Source organism: Phasianus colchicus, chromosome 4, assembly GCF_987193195.1.
Source record: "Phasianus colchicus chromosome 4, bPhaCol1.hap1.1, whole genome shotgun sequence".
Lineage (NCBI taxonomy): Eukaryota > Metazoa > Chordata > Aves > Galliformes > Phasianidae > Phasianus > Phasianus colchicus.
In genome coordinates, this window is record NC_143439.1 from 45,134,724 (window position 1) to 45,157,584 (window position 22,861).

A 22,861-nucleotide genomic window follows, 5' to 3' on the forward strand; every position below is an offset into this window, starting at 1 on the left:
ACTGCAGCTACCATGACTACTACTTTTTTCCTTTTATATATATATATATTTTTTTAATGCTGTCAAGATTCCACGTTCAAGGGGAAAACAGGTATTAAGGAGAGATGACATTTATCATCCACTTGTCTCAAACTACCAAGGTACATACATTTGGCTCCAACTTTTAAAATTGTTGACTTACATGAACATCTGTTCTGTCAGCTATCCATTTCGCTAGCTGTTCAGCCGCAAATCCGATTCTCTGCAGGTCAAATGTGTCAGCTCTCTTGGGTTTACCTTTTGGAGGAAAATGCATGAAAGTCGGAGCAGAGTTCATATTAAGCTATAAAACCAGGAAAAATAGCAAAAAAAGTTAGTAACTTCATACCTAAAAATGTTTATTTTTTATGTACCAGACAACATAAGCATAATTAGTGTGAAAAACAGTATTTGCCTTCCCAAATAATAAGTTTTTGCTTTTTTTTTTTGTTTGTTTTTAGTACATCTTTATGCACAGTCCTGTAAAAAGAGTGCTCAGAGCATTTCTTGCTATTTTCTTCTGGTAGAGCCTTTGGGATGTTTCACGGTTCAGAGTATTGCACCTGCAAGCTTTTCTGAGTATGAGTATCTTATGCTTTATAGTTCCCACGCACTATAGGAGCTTCCCTGTAATTAGTAAAACAGAGACCTCATCTCCCTCCAATCAATTAAAGAATATTATGTAGAAATTCAAAGGAAAACATGTTTAAAAGAGATTGACATTGTTTCTCTTCCCTAGCTGTCACCAATCCAAAGTTATCTAGACTAAACTACTCATCTACACCTCCACCGGCTTGATGACAGACAACCCAATAATGATTAGTCTTGTTTGAATTCCAAATGGCTTACATAACTGCCTTAGGTAACATAACTTTCTCTAGGCATCACACAAATGTTAAGTCACATGCTGATGTCACTGGAACTACTCACTGTGTATCAATTTTGGACATTTGTTTAAATATACATCAATAGATTTCAGATCTCTTATAATTAAAATAAATAAAAGCCAGTGTATGCTTCACTGTGTTCTGCAGCTATATTCGTACAAGGGGAAAAAAAAAAAAACTCAAATAAGATAAACAAATAGATTTATATTCTCATCTAGCTTTGCTAGATGACACAGGATGTTATAGTTTTACTATATAACATTCCTCCACATTTAGTCCGTCTCGGAGCAAAAAAAAAAAAAAAAAGCCACTTGAGAAAAATATTAAAGTTAGATAAAATGATGCAATAAGAAGATCTTTGAATAACAAATGAAGAACAATCTTGTTTGTTTCATTCCTACAAAATGACTTCTATCACATTACCAAAACATTATCTAATCAAGTACAGAACTGATTCTATCATTAGAAATTACCTGATATTTAAATATTTTTCATCTAAGTAAAAAACAGCCAACTTCCTTAGTGAACTAATATCTAAATAAAAATATCCATAGAAAGGATAAGAGAGCTGTTGTGAAATACAAAATATTGTGTAAAAATAAGATTTAAAAACTAGAGAGAGACAGAAACCTTCTGACATCATTGTACAGGGCCTCGGGAAAGCAGGTTTGCAGATGTTTTGTCATTTCTCTACAAATGGGATAAAGTCAAAAAGCCACTCTTTTTTTAACCTATTGCTAGTAGGTTTTTTTTGTTGTTCATTTGCCCCCTCCCCCCCCCCTTTTTTTTTTTTTTTTGCTCCGGCACCACTATAGCAGGCATCACTATATCAGTACTGCTTTGCATACATATGCACAAGGTCAGAATTATTCCAAAATTCATGTTAAAAGTCATTGGTAATTGGTTCTCTTGTGCTTAACACTGAATTTCTCAGAAGCAGACGTAAAACTTACACATTTTATCTAATTTGGCATAACTTTTATGTGACTTTAAATGCACATAATCTGAAATAAACTCTAGCTCTTCTCTTCTACGTAAGGAAAAAGTTGGACCACACTATTCTGATACACACCGGTGACTTAAGGAAAGATTAAACAATATATTTTCTATTATTGTAGCTATAAAGAGGATAGTATAAAATTAAATTTTTAAGGTTATTTCAAAATTAATAAAGTAAAACGTAAACCATTGACAAATATACTTAACAGAACATATTCCAAAATGTCTTTTGGAAGCAAAAATATTTAGGAAATACAATAATTAAACTTTCAAAAACATTAAATTTTTGAAAATTAAATATTAGAGATTTTCCCTGAAAACTTTATTCAAAATAGAGAGCTTCAAAACTCAGTACTCTTCTTAATCTCCACTTTTTTGCCTCAGTCAACAGATAAATATCAAACAGAATGTCACAGCAGAAATTAGCAGCATTTTCCAGGAATGTGTTTTTTCTTGACTACTCAATTTAAGAGGGAACTTCAGACTATTCTCCAGGAACTGATTCCTCACTCTTCACAGTCAGTACAGAAAATCAGAAGTCTATTTTATTTTGCCTTAAGAACTTCCAGACAAAGAGTTCTAAATTTGAAGAATATTTTCTCATATGAAATGAACTAAAAGTTTTAAAATACTTTTTTCTCTAAAGGAAATTTTTAAATACAAATGTTTTCTGTATTACATTTATGCCTAGAACACATTAACAATGGACTGATGAAGTTTTCCATATGTATCAGTTAATTTATAAATAAACATTATGAATCACGCTTGGAAAATACCAAAAGTGTCTACTTGCATAAGCAGCCCTTGTTAAAGTCATAGAAATTCCAGCATCTGTTATTTGTAACTAGAATGAATTTACACACGAAGTGCATACAGAGGTATGTATCTAAGGAAATAATTGTTTTCTAGTGTCCATTCATTAGTAAATAGTATTAAGAATGTTTTACAATATGCAGCATTTACCTGTTGAAAAACATCCGCCCCTTCATCATAATCAACTATTGTGAAAAACAGCTTGTTTGAAAAAGCAGACGAATAGCGCCATGAATTAGCCAGAACTTGATATTCTTCATTAGCTTGCCTAAAAGAAACAAGCATACATCCATGTGGATTCACTGGCAAAAGAGACACTCCATCCAGCTGCAGCAGTTAAATTAATTACTCTTGCAATATCACTCTCAACATCCATGTTATCAATTTTAAAAGAAGTCTGAGCTCATTATGCATCTCTGCTTCATACTTGCCTTCTCTAAAATTACAAATGTTTTAAGTCAAACTAAAAGCAGAAACATTTCAGATGTTAATCTTTTTCACATTTAAAAGCCTCGGAAAACACAAAAACCTCAGGAGTGGCCCTAGTAGCAAGCATCACCGAGATCTGCAAGCGCATCTATGCATGGAGACACATGGTCCTCAAGTACAGTACCAGAATTTACTTGAGGAAGAGGATATGGGAATACTGAAACTAGTGGAAATATCATGAAGAAATGTGACTGCAGTATTCTTTCAAAAATAGCAAATGCATAGAAAAAGCTCTTTTCACTAAATTTCAAAACTTCTATTCACTATGCCAAAAAAACTGTTAAACACTGGGGAAGCAATTAAACTGACAGGATGCTTGTAAGTAACAGAAAAATGCTCAAGATTATTTCTATAAAACATGTTTTGGAAGTGATAAAGGATAGTTTTCCACAATGTAACAGCATTACATAATGCTTTCCACCATCATTACAAAGTCATTTTTATTACTACTTGTATTTGTAAGAAAGGCTTCTATTGGCTTTTGTCACAGCTCTGTATTCAAGGTTGTTCCTGTTTTGGTTTGGTTGCTTCATTTGATTTAAACCTGGTCATGTCTTCACTGAGAAGAAAGTAAAAGAAACACTGGGAATCCTTACCCACAGAGAAGAGCTACAAAACAACAGACAGAAACATAAAACAAATTCTTCAACAGGATAAATCCATATCAACAAATAATTCAAAAAAAAAGCAAAGGAAAACAACCTGGAGAGATCCCTGCAATACTTTCATCTTTACATATACTCCTTCACTAACTACTTCCATTTAAGTGATTAATCACATTAATAGCATCTGTTGTAGACCTCAAACCAACACTCCAATATTTGGCAACGTTTATTTGCATACAGTTAGATGCAAAAGCAGTATTAAGGTATTCTGCAGCTTTTCTCAAAATGCTATTCTATAGCAATATTTTCCACGTGTATGATGGCAAAGAATACCTTTTAATTAAAAACTGTAGCTTCAAGACAGAAACTCTGCACTGAACACTAAAATATCATTTTTTTGAGAGTGAAGAGGAAGAAGACTATAGGTGTTGTAAAAAAATACCTCTCACTCCCATTTCTTCTTAACTGAGACCAGCCTCAGGCACGATATATATTACACACAACTCCAGTGGAATTGTCTTGTATTTAGAAATAAATTTTTGTTGTATAAAATGTATCATGAAAAAAATCTCTACCCCTTAAAAAATAAATCTTACAAAACATAACTCAACTTTCACACTTACTGACTGAATACAACTTGCAACTTAAAACAATTATTCAACAGGTTAAATTTGCAATTACAATAATGGATTTTGTGTTGAATTGGTTGCTTCTAGAACCACATATCAACATTAAGCAGACATGTTCACTGTCATCCTGAAGAGGGCAGTCAGACAACATCAAAGGAATTCTGTAAAATCAAGTAGTATCTGTAGGGCATTGTTCCGTTAAACCTGCTATATTAAAGCAGGACCATTTTCATTATAAGAACAAGATAAAAATCACTTCATCTTCATGCTAGTATTCTTCTTAGTCTACTTTTCAATTGTGAAGAAACTTTTTCTGGGAAATCTGGATACTCCAGTTATGCCTCTACTGTTTGGCAAAAGCCTCTTGTTCCCCTTGATCTCTATGTATTTTTGCATCTTTATGTTAAACTATTTTGAAAAATATATGATTGGTAGAATACACCTTCAGAAAGTAATATTTTGCAAAAAGTTTTCTTAAATTTACAATAAGAGCATACAAATGTTTTATAACAAAGCATGATAACTGAAGACAGCAAAGCATTCTGCAGTTCACCCTCATAGCAGCTCTTAAAGAACATGGAAGGGGGAGACTGCAAGTAGGAGTGGTAAGAATACAAAGTTATGGAATTACTACTGGAGAACATCCTACAATTACTATATTAAATTACAAAAACTACATCCTCTGTATCACTTCCAAGAGATATACTGCTGATGCAACAAATTGCATTACTAATTTTTGAAGTGTTTGTTATTCCTTTTTAAATGCAATATTAGTGTAAGCCCTTGAATATAAAACATTCAACCTCCAATTAACACCAGTTAATATCAACTCCATCACCATTTATCTACTTGTCTACCCCAACCATTAGTTAATAACAGATCTATCATTTGTTTACATTAAGTAACATCAATTGTATAAAATTATTATAATAGTATGAAATTATTCTAGTATGAAATTATTATCATTATAAGTGTGAAACACTTCATACATTCATAGTATGAAATTATTATCATTATAAATTACATAAAATACTCTACAGACATACAGCAAGACCACACTTGGGATGAACTCATCAGAATAATGTTAGCTCTGTTCTGTTATGTTTGACTGGATTTTTGTTAGGGAAGATTTAAATGACATTGCTGCTAGTCACTTCTTAATATTGTAATAATGGGTAGCAACTTAGAAACTAGCAATGCCAGCAGTAATACTATCAAGCTTTTAGAAAATAGCTAACAGATCAAAATGAAGTTTTTCTACTAGGTTTTCCTGGAATATTCAACACACTGAAAAGAAAGATGCTAAGCAAACGCTCTACAAAATTTCTTATGTTACATTCATTAAGTACTGTTGTATTACACTCATTAGATATTAGAAGTTTTATTTAGGAAGATTCGTTATGTAGGTGTCTATGGCAGATAATGACATTTGTATCATTTGAGTTATATTAAATTTTATTAATTTTACTCAATTAGCCCAGCACTATAGTATGGAAAGCACAAAGGGAATGTTCTTGAAGTGTGGAATTATTTGCCAAAGAAAGCAGAAGAAACATTATTTTTTGGCACACTATGGACTGTAAAAAAACATTAAGGAATGTACAATTGCCAAAGAATGGACTAGCAGGTGACCTACCAGTTCCTACCCATCTGCTTAAGTAAACTGTGATCAATACAGTAATTTAACTCTAAAGCAACTCTTGTATATTATTTGGAATAGCTTTCACTAAAAGAGAGGAAGATGCTAAAGACATACTTTAACTACTGCTACTTAGTATAAAGATAACAAATTCAGGATGTTTATTTGCTTCTATGAAAGCATGAAAGAACCTATCCCTACATCCAGAATATTCCCCACACAGCACAAAATGATACAGTACGAATAGTAGTTAAAAGCTGTACTATGTCATCTAAATATTAGTAATAACAGAAAGCTAGTTTAAATCCATGCTGTTCTATATACAGCATTCCAATAGATCCAATATTCTGCAGATAAAAGGATACACCAAAATCATATTTTATAGAATCTGAGAAGTGGAACGCAAAAACAACAACAACGCTAAGGATCCCCTCTCAAAAATAAGTAGTATCCTGGAAAACAGGACTCACCCATACATACCTCTAGTGATAGAACAAGGGGAAATGGTTTTAAACTAAAAGAAGGGAGATTTAGACTAAGAGTTTAGATATTACTCAGAAGGCAGTAAGGCACTGGAACAGGTTGCCCAGTAAACGCTGGATGCCCCATCTCTGGAAGCATTCAAGGCTAGGTTAGACGAGGCTCTGAGCAGCCTGATCTAATGGGTGGCAATCCTGCCCACAGCAGAGAGATGAAGTAGATGATCTTTAATGTCCCTTCCAATCCAAGCTATTCTATATGATTCTATCAAGATTCTAAATTGTACTAGAAAAACAAACGTACATAGAACTTTCAGTGACTCCTTCCATGCCCCCTGTTCCTTTTCTGAACAAGAGTTTAAAATACAATTCTCTCTCAGTACAGCTAAGACACATGGCAATGATTTTCTCACTATTTGCTATTTTGCTCTTGATCAATCAGCAGAACACTGAGAGGCAGATGGAGAGAACCTCTCTTTTTCTTTTTAGTAACATCTCCTTGACCAACATTTTCTTTTTTTTTTAGTTTTTAGTTTTAACTGCTGACTTGATTGGCTACTTGAAAACAGTACTCTGATATTTTCTTGAACAGTGAGACTAATAGATTTCCTTTCTTTTCTACATAAAAAGAACAAAACCTCTTAGATGTCTCTTGCTGATAAGATGAACAATGATAAAAATATGCGGCCTCTGTTCTTTTGTATACTTTGTCATTTCCTTCTGCACATTATAAGTCAACAGCAGATGACAACTTAATTTAAGAATCCTTTATGAAACACACAATAAATTAAGCTTAGCACCCAAATACACACAAAATACACACTGAATTATAGCTTACCTATTACAATTCTGAAACAAACAAACAAAAAAGATTGAGTTGGAGATCACTCTGCATCAGGCTTTCTGCAGTAGTTACAAGCTTGCCCCAAAAGATACAAATAATCATTTCTTACATAATTCAGCCTAGTCACTCAAAATGTAACAAGTCTTTAAAGGATGTGCCACACCTGCAAAACATCGATTATACAGTTTTATAAATTACATAAAAATACATTTATGTATTTCTACACTCACACACCTATTTATAGATACATATACAACTTCATTTAATGGGTGTAAACACTGCACCTTTCAGTGCAATGCTACTTACAAAGTTTTTAAAAACACAATAGTCTGGTCAACGCACGAAGGAAAAAAAAAAATCACTGGGTACACAAGCTTCTCTCCATTACCAGTCACTCCAGGCTCCTTCTTCCTAAGCACAACCACCAGAAAACTGTTCGGGAAATGTTTCATTCAGATGATCAGCAAATCAATCTGTGTTTCAAAGATGACAAACTTGCTGTTTGTTACCTTTTCAGAAATACCTGCAAGTTAATCTGTTTTGGACATAGAATAAATCAATACTGCAGACTTATAATTCCTAACTTTTAAATGCACGTATTTAAAATATTTTAAAAGAGACAAATGAAAAAATTATAAGCAAATCAAGAAAAATTTTGTAAAGAGAAAGCATTAAATGCAACAATATGATGTGTATCAGGTACAAAGAAGCCAAGCACTGCTTGAATATTTAAGCTTCATAAAATTGACAAGCTAAGAAAGAATCATTCAATATATATATATATATATTTTTTCCATTTGACCCTTCCTTAAGCTGATGCATCACATCATGTACTTATTTCCTGCAGGAATGAAAAATGCTTCTCCTTCCACTAGTAGTAAAGATCTAAGTACTAAGATGTTAAGTAACTTTTGCTACAGAACAGCTATAAAATATGCATTATGGTTGGATTTTAATGAAAAAGATCAGCTACTTTGACTGAAAGGTTTGGATGAAACTTGTATATAAAAATGAACATTAGAAGTCCAAAGGATTCTTTCGTATGCAGCACTTTAGGTTGGTATTGTTTCTGTGTGCTTTCACACACCTATTACGTGACCGATGAGACAATGTCTTCTCTTCTGTACACAGAAAAATAACTTTTATTTTCTGAGACAAAAAGGGTAATTTCCCCACATTCAGGTTCTTAATATACAGATATAAAACCAAAGAGTTTTAAGATTCATTCAACGAAGTTTCATCTAAAAACAGAGGAACATCTCTGGTGTTTAAAAGGAAGGAAAAACACCTTCCTTAATACCTTTAAGACAATGACCAAACTACAACACTTCAGCAAGGGACAGACAGCAATCCTTAGCCTGGTAGAGAACATGATCACCAAACTGATTTTACATTCACTCTCAAAGGGTGCCGAAGGTGATTCTAACTTCTGTGATGAAAGAAGCTACCTCTCCATCACAGTCGCACAATAGCACAGTCATTCGAAATACTTGCAAGATAAGTCATATAGATTTTACTCTAAGCCTGGGCTCATTCTGACTTCATTCATTTGGCTATATTTAGAAATTTTAATCAGGTATATGAAGGTATACCTGGGTATAGGTTATTTTAACACAATAGGATACAAAATCTCTTATGGTTTCAGATGTGCAGATCTGCAGTGGCCTGCTCTGATGATCAGCTTCCACTGCTCTTCTCCAAAACAGGAGCACATCATCCACCACTGCTCCCCTATTTGTTATTAATCTTAATTTTCTTTTTCTATTATTCTGTATTATTCATACTTAGCTTCTGATGTACTCCAAGGAGCAGCAGTACACTACATTTTCCTTTCAAAAATATCACTCTTTAGAAAATGGACACTTACATGAGATACTGAAATGTCAAATCTAGCCAAAGAGAAAATACACTACCCCCCCCCCCCCTTTTTTTTTTTTAGAAAAGGTAATTGAACGGTGCGTAAGCTTAATTTCTAGGGGGAAAATGTACTAATTCTTGAGACAGTTATTCAAAGATTACAGGTTTTATATTTTAAATACAACATTGGTTTTTTTTGTATGCAGTTGTCTCAAAAATATTATGAAGAGGAAGAGTTAACTTAAATCTTGGACAGAAGCATTTTCACAGAACGCTACAGCTTTACTTAAAAATCTATTTTTCCTTTAGGCAAACTGGCTACTGAATAACTAACAATAAAATAACGCATGCGTTTCAGTTCTATATATCCTGTCAGTACTCCTGCACATTAATTAGCCATTGATTTGAAAATGTCGATTTTCCTGATAATGGTTTTATGCGCAATATGATCAACCTCATTAAATTCCTTTTATTCCACATGAAAGAGAGGATCTCACCTCCACATTCATTTAAACAGTCCTAACTGAAAGCAGTAATGTTGATTTTTTTCTCCTATGCTTAAAGATTTTTAGATGCTTTTGTACATAAATGCCTAGACTGGTATATTACAGGATAAAGATTATGAGCAAAATTAACTTCATTAAACAATATACAGATCTAAGCAAAATTAACTTCCTTAATAACAGCAATATTTATGCTGTTTTCACGTCTTGCATAAAAAACTGTGCATTACATAGCAAATGGATTTGCTATTACCATTATGATGATAAATACACTGATCCCTTTTAAAGTTTAACTCCTACACTTTTATCTACCTGTTAAGAAGATAAGTAGCAATTTAAAATATGGTAAACTTTCAACACCCATTTCATCTCCTAAAGCTGAACTCTGGCAACACAAAGAACAATAGCCACACTGCATAGGAAGTGGTAAATAATATTCCTTTGACTTAGGAATGTTGGACAGCTTCAGTACCTACACCTTCTCCTTGAGAGTTCAGAGTTGATGGTGAACTCGCAGGAATGCAATCAAAACCAATTAAAAAAAAAAATCTATGACAAAGTTCAAGAAAAAATATATGGAACTACAGGTTTACATCTTACAACCCTACTCAAGTTGAAGTTTCTATTGTAAGACTTGCATTCCATCACCTAACAAATCTAACAAGCTACTTACTACACTTATCAACTTTGAATATTGTTTACAGTGCACCTGCTTAAAACCAAGAAATACTTCTTTCCTATAAAGCTTATCTATTTCACAGTTCTGTGCAGCATTTTGCTGAATATGTAGATACTGTCTAGAACACTCAGCAAAATAAACCCACCTATTACTAGACTCAGTAATTTCCAATGCATGTTTTGGCTGAAGAAGGTTTTATTAGCTCAGTTTCTGATTTAGTAAGGTAATTAAATTCATGACTAGCTTTCAGTTCTTTGGCCCCAGTCCCACATCTATCATTAATCATTTTTGGATTAACTCTGTTGAACTAGAAATTTGCACAAAAAGATCTTGTATTAGAAGAATACTACTACTACTTCAATATATATTCTGAAAGAAAGTACCAGCACATATCAAAAGTGCAGTAACAGACAATTCCTCAGAATGTATGTCCTCATGGGAAAATAAGGTTACATTTTAAGAACTGTTCAAATCTGTGAAATCACAGACTCACATCTGTACCAGAGCCCTGAATATCATTTAACAGAAGGAATTAGTTGGATGTCATGTTATTAAATAATAATGATTATTCACTTTATCACAAAACATCTTTGGAGAGACCAAACCATAAAGTAATTTCTTAAACGCGTTGTTTTTTTTTTTTTTCTGCAGTATACATTTTATTCAACTGTAATTAAAAAACAGTGAGTAAACTTCTGAAAATTGTCTTATAGATTAAAAAGAAGTTGAAAAAGATGCTGCAAAAAACACATGAGGCTGTTAAACAGTAAATACCCACCCCAAGCAAAGAACAACCCTACTCATACTGAACAATAACTATAGTGTTCACTTGAAAACTGAGGTGAGAAAGATGGGAAAAAATCACTAAGCCATAAATTACCTGCAAACAGAGCACTGCCGCTGTGGCTGGAGAGCAGTGAACATCACTATCACGGAGTAGTTACGAGGTGGAGCCTTCACAAATCTTCGAAATTTGTCTCCATTCATGCGGATGACTGAGCGCCTTGAGCTCCACTCCATTAGCTGTTCCACCTTCTCAGCCAGAAGATTCTGTAATTGAGGAGAGGAATGTTTAAGTTTAAACTTGAAGCATTCTGTGACTACATTCTGGTTTTGCATTCCCTGATCTCCTACTAACTTAAGCTGGAGGTTAGGAGGCAACTCTATAGCACAGCTTATCCTTGCAGGTAGACAAGTAGATCACAAATGTCCTAAAACAACTGTTTGGTCTTTTAAGAGAAATGATACATAAAATGAAATCAGACATACAGCTTGTTACTTAGACAAACGAGTAAAGCAAGTATGACTAAATGTAAGATACCAGGATGGCATTAGCTTCCATGTAGCTTTAGAAAATGAAACATTATATCACGTACCCTATTCAGGAAAAATCAACCTAGAGGAAGAAAATGTAACAATGAAAGATAAATCTGCTATGGGAAGAAAAAATAGATGAGAAAACTGGATAATATGATATACAGAAGCTGAGTGCTGCAGGAGGGTTGGAAGGACAGGAAGATAAACAGAAGGGGCATCAAGCAAGAGAGAAACTGAGGTCAGAAAATTGGAAAATGAGAGACCTATGACAAAGCAAGCATGAGTTGGCAGTAGGCAGACAAACTAATGAGGAGCTAGGAAAAAGAGAATGTGATGACAAAGATGAACTCAAATACTGCGCAAGAACTGTCCAAGGAGATTAGGTTAATAAATAGGTTATTAAATAAACAAATGGTAAAATCAGTAAGGTATCTTGATCACCAATATACATACAAGGGCTGCTCCAAAAGTAACACCTCCTATTATGTTGGCCCATGATGTCAGAAGCAGATGTTAGTGGTATGGCAGTAGAGATTGAACATAATCAATATTCTTATTACATTTTGTTGCCATGCAATTGATGGCAACAGAGAGGCAGTTTGACAAAATGGCATCTGACATGGAAGTGCATATGAAGCAAAGGTATGCCGCTGAATTCCCCCATGCAAAAAACCAAACCAAAACAAAAACACCACCAATTAACATTCACCAATGCTTGATGAATGTGTATGGAGACCAAACAGCGGATATGAGCACAGCGAGGCGTTTCAACAGTGGTAGCGATGACATGAAAGACAAGTAAAATTCCAGATGGCCACGCAGATTTTTACAAGCTCTGCATGAAGGCTCTTGTTTATCATTTGTGAAAACTCATAGCTAATGGTGGTGACTATGCTGAAAAATAATGTTCTGTAGCTGAAAATTTGCTCTACCAGTGTTATTGTGCTCTTTGTCTGTTGCCTGTTTCCACAGAAAGCATTACTTCCAGAGTTGACTCGTGTATATGAGTGAAAGACTGAAGTACTAGGGTTACCAGAAAATTACACCGTCTTTCTTATTATCTTATTTTCTAATACTTATCCTAAGCATTAGAAAAGATGGCTCTTGCACAGCTCTTTATAAGACACAAACAGAAATCAGAAGTTTCGAATTTAAAAGAAGATCTGATCAGCATAAGTCATAAACCATTTTGAAACAGTTTCTGTCCCTACTAAGCCTAAAAATAATCCTTTGAATTTTCATTGACATTCACTTACTTTGGTTGAGATCTATAACTATCAATCTGAATGGGAGATTACAACTGTATATCAGGAGAATAAAAGACTTACTAGTTTTTTGGTAGTTTAACTTCAAAAAGATATTATGAGACCTATTTTAAAAACAAAACAAAATCAAAACAAACAAACAAATCCAACAGAAAGCAGGCTTTTTCTCAGTGCACCAGATTAAAAAAAAAAAAACTACCAAACTAACCTAGTAAATTTACCACGCTAGGAAGCCAAGCTAGTACTTCAGGAATACGAAGCTATCAGGTACCATTTTACTACTTACTTCATTGGATTCTGAACAATATACTTATTTCAAATATAAAACTATCATTTAAAAGATGGTGGATAACTACATCATAAAGCTTCTTCTATAGACCAGATTACCAAATCTTAGGTCACTGACTGCACTTTATTATCCTAACACGTTTAAAAGCCACTTTTATTCCAGAAAGTCTACTCTTACAGTATTATTAATAGGAAAGATCTTCTAAAGTAACTCTGAACTTCACAATCAAATCTGTGGAACGTACTATATTTTAAGGCTTTCTGGTTTATAACACTCTGTAGACAGTTGAAAGTCTGACACTGTTCTGTCATTTACAAGATCTTCACACAATGAATGCTGCTCATCTCATTCAATAATAAAAGAAACACATCTAGTATTAAATGAGCTTCTGCTGTAGTGATGTGTTTTACTTTGAAGTTGAGTATCAATTTTCAAGAAATATGGCAGATTTCAGCATTACAACTGTTTTAAATTAGTATCAAAAAGGTAACCACTTCTTAGTCAGTACGGTCTGAAAATTAGCAGCCTATTCAAAGGGAAATAAATGTATGTTTTAAATGCTGAAGATAGCAGGCTGGATTTAGAGATTTCACAATCAAGAATGTATTTTAAATATTTTTCTAAGAAAATTGAGTTTTTAAAATAAACTTGTATAAAAATAAGAGAAAATAACTGTCGAACAAAGGCATGACTAAGTTGTATCTCCAGAAAAAAAAAAACTTCTGTATAAAATAACAGGTGAAAAGAGAAGGAAAAAAAAAATTGATAGGAAAAAAAGTCTATTGATACACAGGAAGGCACTGTTAGAAAATAAAATGAAGGTGATCTATCTAAAATTATTTTCGCACAGAAAATAAAGATATCCTTCAGCATAATTCTTTCCCCAATTACAATCAAACCACACAAGTATAAAAACTGTCAACCAAGTGAATCACCCTGAGGCTTCCAAACTTCTGCAGATGTGTTAGTAACTCACCTCTTTGCACCTGGCAAACTTTTCTGTTTGCCAGAATCCTTCACGTCCCCAGATAAAAGAACATGATTAAATCCAATTCACTCGTGAATCTAATGAGATTCAAGAAAGCCACATGCAAAGTGTTGCACTTGGGTTGGAGGCAATTCCACGTAAGTGTACAGACTGGGAGAAAAACTCATTGAGAGCAGCCCTGCTGAGAAGGACTTGGGGGTCCTGATGGATGAAAAGCTGGACACAAGCCAGCAGTGCACACTTGTAGCCCTGAAGGCCAATAGTATCCTGGGCTGCATCAAAAGAGGGTTGGCCAGCAGAGAGAGGGAGGTGATTGTATCTTTCTGCTCTGTCCTTGGAGGCCCCAGCTAGAGAACTGCATTCAGGCCTGGTGCCCCCAGCATAAGAAATATGCAGACCTGTTGAAGCAGGTCCACAAAGGCCACAAAGATTATCAGAAGGCTGGAGCACCTCTTCTGTGAAGAAAGGCTGAAGGAGCTGGTCTTGTCCAGCTTGGAAAAGGGTCTGAGATCTACTGTGGCCTTCCAATACTTGAGAGGAGCTTATAAACAGGAGGGAGTCCAACATTTCACACAGGCAGATACAATAGGACAAGGAAGAATGGCTTTAAACAGAGGAGATTTAGATTAGTTATTAAGAATTTTTTTACTTGGAGGGTGGTGAGGCACAGGCTGCTCAGAGAAGCTGCGGATGCACAATCCCTGGAGATGCTCAAGGCCAGATTGGATGGGGCCATGGGCAGCCCATCTGCTGAGTAACAGCCCTACCTATGACAGGGGATTGGAACTGGATCATCTTTAAGGTCCCTAAGACTCTATAATTCTCTAGACAAAACTCATCTATTGATGACTGAAATATAGGAACAATTGTTACTCATTCTGAAAAAAACACAATTACTCATTTTTGATCTTTTCTGTTCCATACAAATAAAGACCCTGTGTTTGCTTAAGCTTATTTATTTGCAGAGTTGCTATAAATATTTACCAGTTAATTTACCAGCTTTATGCTGATAATTCAATGGGACTATTTTAGTTGAAACACTGGGGAAAAAAAAAAAACAAAAAAAAAACAAAACACAAATCTGGGAGGGAAATTTCTCCTTTAAGCAAAAACAGCTTGGAATTCTGTTCATTCAAACAGCTACATGGAGTATTTAAATCAATGGATGAGAAGGCAGCTTTGTATCATTTATCTATTTTCATTAGCTTATACCCTCTCCGCTCAGAAATAGAATATGTAAGACATGTGGAAACAACATAAATGCTAAGTGTAAAACCAAAACAACAATATTGCTTCCATTCTTACACTGTTTTGAAATGAATGCAAATATAAAGCACAACATTTTTTCAAAACTAAATAACTCTTAAAAACATAATTGAGAAAAATCAAAATACAGAAACTTTCTGAAGCAACAGAAAGCACTTCTTTTTATTTAAGAAGGGGATTTTTCAATGAAGAGATCACCTATGAAAATCATTTTTGTTGCTTCAGTAGGGGCAGAGTAATTAATGTTTTGGCCTTAATCCTATTAGCCAGAAGAGCACTCTCTACTGAAATTAGGTTATTGGAAGAACAATTCTACATAATTCTGCTTTTGTTCCTATGGCTAACAAAGGAATTTTCCATGTTAACAGATGTTTGATCTGTATCATGAAGCAAGAACAAAACAAAAGTGTACAGTTACAGTTCCTCTGTTTTAAATCTCAGTTTCCACCTATGCTACCTATCAAAACTGAAGGCAAGCTGTAGCAAGTTATAAGAAAGAAGATGTTGGCAGGCTTGGCTTCTGGCAGTTGCAGCTGATTAGAAGCCTCCAACAAAACAATTCCCTGCTGGGGATTGCTTCGCAGCAATGTCCATATCTCTTTCTTGCTTCTTAAATCAGCAGAGCCTGGCATCTACAAGCCTTCTTTTTAGTACTCTGTGACTAGAAGATTAGCAAGTCTAAACAAAGCCTTATTCACTCATTCTCTGTAAACACAATGTCTATAAGACAAAGGATAAACAACAATAACTACAACCTAATTTTTAAAGATGTTTACCCTCACTTGATGTTAATCTTCCTTGGCTAAAACTTGTAAATTTCTCTAAACTCAGATAAAAATCATTCATGACTGGGGGAAAATAAATAACTGAATAATCAGATTTTCCTAAGTGCTTTACATTGCATAAAATTTATTTTGAATTCTTTCATCTTTAAATCTCCTTTGATTTACCTTGTCTTCAGTTAGAAGATCACCACATAGGTAACTTACAAAGTGAAGTCCCAAAAATCCTACTCAATGCTTCAGTTTCTTAATTAGCCCAAATTAGCTTTCATTTGGAAAGTACTGGCCTTCTTCAACTTTCAGAAGAGGTTTTAGCTTTGAAGTGCTCCTTCAATACTATTAGTCTTGTGAACATGGAAAAACTTAACTCTGGAAAGTTAAGGTCATGGTCTGTAAAAGAAGATACCACTAGTATTAAGAAAAAGTCCTCAAAAATAATACTGAGAATTAGATGAGGCATCAATCAACAGTCTACCACTAGTAAGGCTGAGACATCATTTATTAGCAAGCCATTCTATCTTTCCTGATGAAAAGTTCAAATTCAGTTGAGTAGCTCTAATTTCACACTTTGTGGTATAAAAAAGCAAAAGTAGTATCATTTTATAATTAAAAGTTATCTCCTGTACCAAAGGTAGTATAAATGTTAACTAGTTTTAAAGAACTCATAAATGTCTCTTAACCTGACATCTACCTTAAATTTCAACCTGTTGTAACATTTTTTACACTATTATTCCTAATGTAACAAGAAAAACTAGCTGTATTTATAAATACATTTCAGTTGTACATTGTATGGATAGTTCTCTAAAAACTTCTGATAAACAATCACAGACATGTAATTATTGGGTCCAATATGCTAATGGCAGAAAGACAGTGGAATTAACAATACAAATGGTGTTACTGCTTACTTAAAGTCATTCATTTCTCTGCTGTTGTTCACCTCATGCCTGTGTATCTTGAACATATCCCAAATAATTCATATCATTCACAAACCTTAACTAAAAAATATTTACATAATTAATTTTATGCAATTGTTTTACACACTTTATCTCCCTTTTTACATGAAAAAGTAAAATGACTACTTGTAAGAGAAAAGATATAAAAGTATTATTTCTATTTACAAAAAAGCCATCATCTAAACATAATAATGAGAACGCGTGTAAGCTGGCACACTACAACTACTCAATATTATGCTCCACGGACTTGAAGTTGATACACTTGTGATGGTTTAGACAGGATTTGCTTCTTCAAGTCAGACAACTGATTTTCATCATTAGGCAGAATAGCCTAGATTTTGTGAGAATCCGAGGATCCGAGTAAATAAATCACTAGAGAAGTATAAGTAAAGATGTTTTTGATTTTAGGCCACAAGACCCATTACTAGCAATTAAAGAAAAAACCTTGTTAATTTCCTATCATATATAGCTATCATTTGATAATTCTACAAGAAATTACATTAAGATACCTTTTTTTTTTTTTCCCATCGGTCAAAAATGCAGGCTATAAAGTAACCTACATAATCGTTTACTTAGATTTATTTGAACCAGTGGATGTCCATGAATTTCTATGAAGTACAATCCAAATTTGATAGTTTCCAAAAATACAGGATATTAATTATTTTTTTGGTAATACTTTTCATCATAATTTCAATTCATAATTTGCCACAAAATTTATTTTTCATGGATATAGATATTTATACACTTCATCTAAAATAAAATTAACAGTATTAATTATAGACTATGGTTCTAAAATTGTGAACAGGCACACATTCCTGTTGTGTTGCATTAAACACTGCATTCAACTCTTCCTGAGTATACACAAATAGACCTACGTAAGTTGCCTTGTGCAACACAACTATAGACTTTTCTCCCTACTTTTTAATTCATTGTTGTTGTTATTGTTTTCCACAGTATAAAGGTAATTAAAGACACGAGAAATATCAGAAGGATGAATTATGAATTTGAGAGATGATACTAAAACAAAACTATTTACTAAACCTCATAATATATCTTGTTTAGGTCACCTTTATACTTAAAGGATATTACACTTTGGACAGTACAATATAAGACAACCAAGATTCTGAGACTAAATGCTGTACAGGAAGGCTTAAGAAGTTCCATTCATTCTCACTGGAAAAGATTTAAAGGTGACCTAGAAAAAATATTACAAAGTTTCTTGACTGTAGGACAGGGTTAAAAAAAAAAAAAAAACAAAAAAAAAAAAACAAAAAAAACTGCAAAATATTAAAATTATGCAAAAAGTTAGAAACTAATTTAGATCTACACCAATAGTTCAATACACCTTACAAATTACTGTTTCATTCAGTACTTAGAACTCTTCAGATTCCTGGTAACTTGATATGGCTGATCTTTGTAGATGGATAATGTTATGATTTTTAAACAGATCTTTTAGGTTAGTTTAGGTATAGTACACAACTATAATTTCACAATATAAAACCTTTTAGTTCACAAACACACCTCATGATCATTAAGACACATATTAACATTCTTTAAGTCTGTCATTTTCAAATATTTGTGAGTTCTAGTCAAAACCACATGCTTAGCTAAGACAGCCTTTTACATTAATTTCTACTAGTATTTCCAGTAGTTTCAGGAATTCCTCCAAACATCTTCCAAGATCTTTCATCAAGTTCAATTTGCTGCAGAATTCTCCTCACACTACTCACTAACCTGGCTGGTTATAATTCTCCAGTAGAGAATTATGAATTACTGGAAGCTTCTAGACTCTCCTAACATTGTGCCAAATCTTGTACAAAAACAAGGCAGATGCCATTTCTTCCATCCCTCTCCCTGCCCCCCCCAGTGTCTTTTTTTCTATCTTTTAAGGCTAACATTCATGGATTCTTTGAAAAAAAATCACTGCAGTCTCTTTTAAGACTCCAGTTTAACAGCTATTCTCAAGCACTGTTTCTAAAAATAAGCTGACCATTTCTTCAAACAATAATACATAGCCAAATGCTTCCCCATCAATTTTATTATGAATTCTCATATTTTACTGGATCTCTTTAAAATAGGAAAGCTACTAATAAAATACATTGTTACAGAGCAAGCCATTAGAACCTGGTAATCCAGGATCTGTTTGTTCACATGTTCAAAAACAGTTCATGCATGTACTTTATAAACGAGAAAATGACACTCCTTTAGCAATAAGATCCCTTAAAAAAAAATAAGATCCATTTAAAAAAAAGCAACAAGATCCTTTAAAAAAAAAATCCTCTTCAGAATTATTTCTCCAGTAATATTTTCTGTATCCATATCAGAAGAACTAGAAGAAGATAGAAAAAAATCAACATGAAGTTGATTTTGATGTTACTTTGGAATGTAGTACAGGCAATTAGAAACAAACTTTAAGCTTCAAGGTCAAAAAAACAGTTTGTATCCCTGGATTTCATCCTCCATAAAATGATGCTAGATTTTAAAAACCTGCCTGATTGTAGGTTAAGTTCACATTTCTAGAGCAATTTCAAAGAATTCCCAAACAGCTGAGGTTGGCAGGGGCTTCTGGATCCATCTATTCCAACCCTGCACAAGCAAGGACACCCACAGCAGGTGCTCAGGCTCACATCCAGGCAGGTTTTAGAGATCTACAAGGAGGAAACTCCACAGCATCTGGGCAGCCTGTGCCAGGACTCAGCCACGCAGAGCAAACAAGTGCTTCCTGATGTTTAGACAGAACCTCCTGTGTTTCAGCTTCTGCCCATTGCCTCTTATCCTGCACCAGATGCCACTGAAAAGAACCTTCTTTATCTTGCCTTCAGTATTTCTGCACATTGATAAGATCCCCGTGAGCCTCTTCCCCAGGCTAAACAGTCTCAGCTCTCTCAGACCTTTCTCAGAACCTTTTCAATTTCAAAACATTCGATGGAAAGTATGATACTTAATGGATGCATATGAACAATACCATCACTTTTGAAAGCTGAGGTTGCTTTTGCTTTGTTGTAATGCTGGCAATAAAACACCATTTGAAAAGGGGCAAAAACTGAGCAAGAGTTCAGAGTATTACTGTATGCTAAGACAAAAAGAAAGACCTATCTTAGACTAGTCAGTCAAAATATTGTGAAGATTAAAGAAATTACATACATATAGGCAAGTGCCTCAAGACTCAATCTTAGAGAATTGAGAACAGCATATCTGAAAAAATGAAGAACTTAAATGTTAGTCAGATTTTTTCTCTTTACAAACAGTAAAAAAAAAGCCATTCACAGCTGAGCTCTCTTCACGTTGGAACCACCACAGAGTCTGAACTCTTAAAGCTGTCAATTACAGTGCTGCCACTGCAGAGTTAACCAGTAATCAAATAATCAAACTAGATTACAGCAGATTACCAAACTATGGGCAATGATGTAAAAAGACTTACTTCCTCATCAATTTTTTAAGTTACTTCAAATAACATGCTTCTTTCTATCATGGAAAGATCTGCTCCAATGAAATCAAGTTTTATTTAACAACAAAAAAAGCTTATTATAAACTTGTATCTATGGGAAAATCACTAACACTTCGCAGTGAACTAGATTCTAAAGGAAGAATGGTAAGGGGCATTCTATTAAAATAAATGCTGCTAATTAATTTAGCTTCAACAATCATTTAAATGAATACACAGTGAATGATACAAATCAGAGATGCTTTGGCTCTGTGAGTGAAAACTTACAGTAATAGAGGGGAATGAAAGGACAGAAATTAAATTGTAGGAAGGTACGTAAGTGATGCTTAGTAATCAGAAATATACTGCTTGAACAAGAAAACAATGACAGCTCCATTAAACATGCTGTAATAATGTTGACGCAATCCATTTAATAATGAATGCAAGATTTATTTATTTTTTAATAGCTCCATCAAGGAACATAGCAGTACTTCAACTTACTTTGTTACTATATAATGGGCATTTAAAATACAGACAATATTAAAGAACATGAAAACTTTTAAGTAAGGCTAAATGACCTTTAACTAAATACAGTCAGCAGAATTCTTACAAAGAAGGTTTTCCACACAAGCACAGAAAGATCACTTAAGTTGATCTACAGGCCACAAAAAGCATCTGGCCGAAAAACATTCTGGGTATGAGTACATTGGCTACTTAATCTCTCAAAACTTATAAAGAGAATAGGCAGAGGTCATAGATTACCGAATGAATTCTCAAGTACCTATTCCCTATTGGCACATTTACTTTCAATAAATGTTACCTTTCTTATTAGAACACGGGGAAATTAAGCAAGAGTTAAATTTCTCACTTGCTTCTTCACAACAATTAAAAGGCTGATCTCAGAGCAGAGATAATCAACAATAAGCAACAAATATTTCCCACCTTGAGTTAAGCATGCTAACTATTTTCTGCACAAATTAGTCTATGTACAAAATGAGAATATCAAAGCTTTTATTCTGAAAGCTGTGATCAAACTGGTTTTCGAGCTTTAAAGTAGAAAAGTTAATACTGTTATCAGAGATACTGAAACATCTTAATACCCACCACAGGTATCAGCTGCATTTTCTTCCTTAAAATTCGAGATGCCAAAAAAACATTGAAAGAACACAAAAGCTTGAAAATTTCAGTAGCATCATAAATAATAAAAGTTCAGATTGCACACCAAGCATAACTAGTCAGGCTGCAACCTGCAGATCACTGTAAATTGGCAATGTGTTAAAATATCGTCTATCTATGCGCAATTGGACAAAGAATTCAGTGCACTGGCATATGATCACATGGCTATTTTGGCTACGGTGACTTTCCTTCTCCTCAGAAGTCTACTATGTACTTGTCTGGATTGTTCAAGATATGGAGGTTACTCCTTAAGAATGGAAGAAAGATGAAGTTTTGTTGTTCTTAAAAATACATAGAGTTAATTTGTTTTGTATCATAAGACTGGATATCCAATTTGAATTTTTGTTTAAAGAAACAGATAACTAATTAGTAATATTTGTTCTTGTGCTTTTGAGCATGGGTTCTTTAATAATAGAGAAGAAAAGAAAAATAGAATTTAGTTTTTAGATAAAAATTAGTATTTTATCAGTGGTGGAATTTAAGGAGTTCCCCAATGGAGAAAAATGAAAAAAAAAAATGAAATGAGGAGGTATAAATGTAAAAGAAGAACAGACATATAACTAGAAATTAGCTTTCAGAGCAATCAGATGAGTAAGCACTTCCAGGGATTTTTTTCTAGCTATAAAACTAGACATCTCTGTCTCTGATTACGAGCAGGCACTCTGATCCATTCTCAAGTAAAGTGAGCTCTTAACAGCAATTCCATCAGGCCAGGCCAAACACCAGCCTAATCCACATAAATTTGTGGACTCTTACAAAACACTGCAAGATCCTGAGCATACATATCCTACTATATACTGTCCTGGTCCTCATCATTTGTATTTAAGGGATATGCTGAAATAGAAAATGCTATCTTCGTCTTTAAAATAACTCCACAGAGGACAAATACTGAAAAATTACTGAAGCCAAAGGCCGTGTTATCTTTAAGGAACACATCCATATGTGTACAAATAAAATGTA

At 33.9% G+C, this 22,861-nt stretch overlaps 1 protein-coding gene across 3 annotated transcripts in view; it reads right to left on the reverse strand.

Annotated features, from left to right (window-relative positions):
* The window catches only part of TUSC3 (tumor suppressor candidate 3), a 110,745-nt gene that overhangs the window by 60,656 nt on the left and 27,228 nt on the right, over window positions 1-22,861 (reverse strand). For all 3 annotated transcript variants that reach the window (XR_016466156.1, XM_031588631.2, XM_090139396.1), the window contains exons 2-4: window positions 11,322-11,491; window positions 2,868-2,985; window positions 182-322 (exon numbers count right to left, since the gene is read on the reverse strand). Coding sequence is in view for 2 of the 3 variants with exons in the window: in XM_031588631.2 (XP_031444491.1) it covers window positions 182-322; window positions 2,868-2,985; window positions 11,322-11,491 (429 nt within the window). In the remaining variant the exon portion in view is untranslated. The remainder of the gene's footprint in view (window positions 1-181; window positions 323-2,867; window positions 2,986-11,321; window positions 11,492-22,861) is intronic.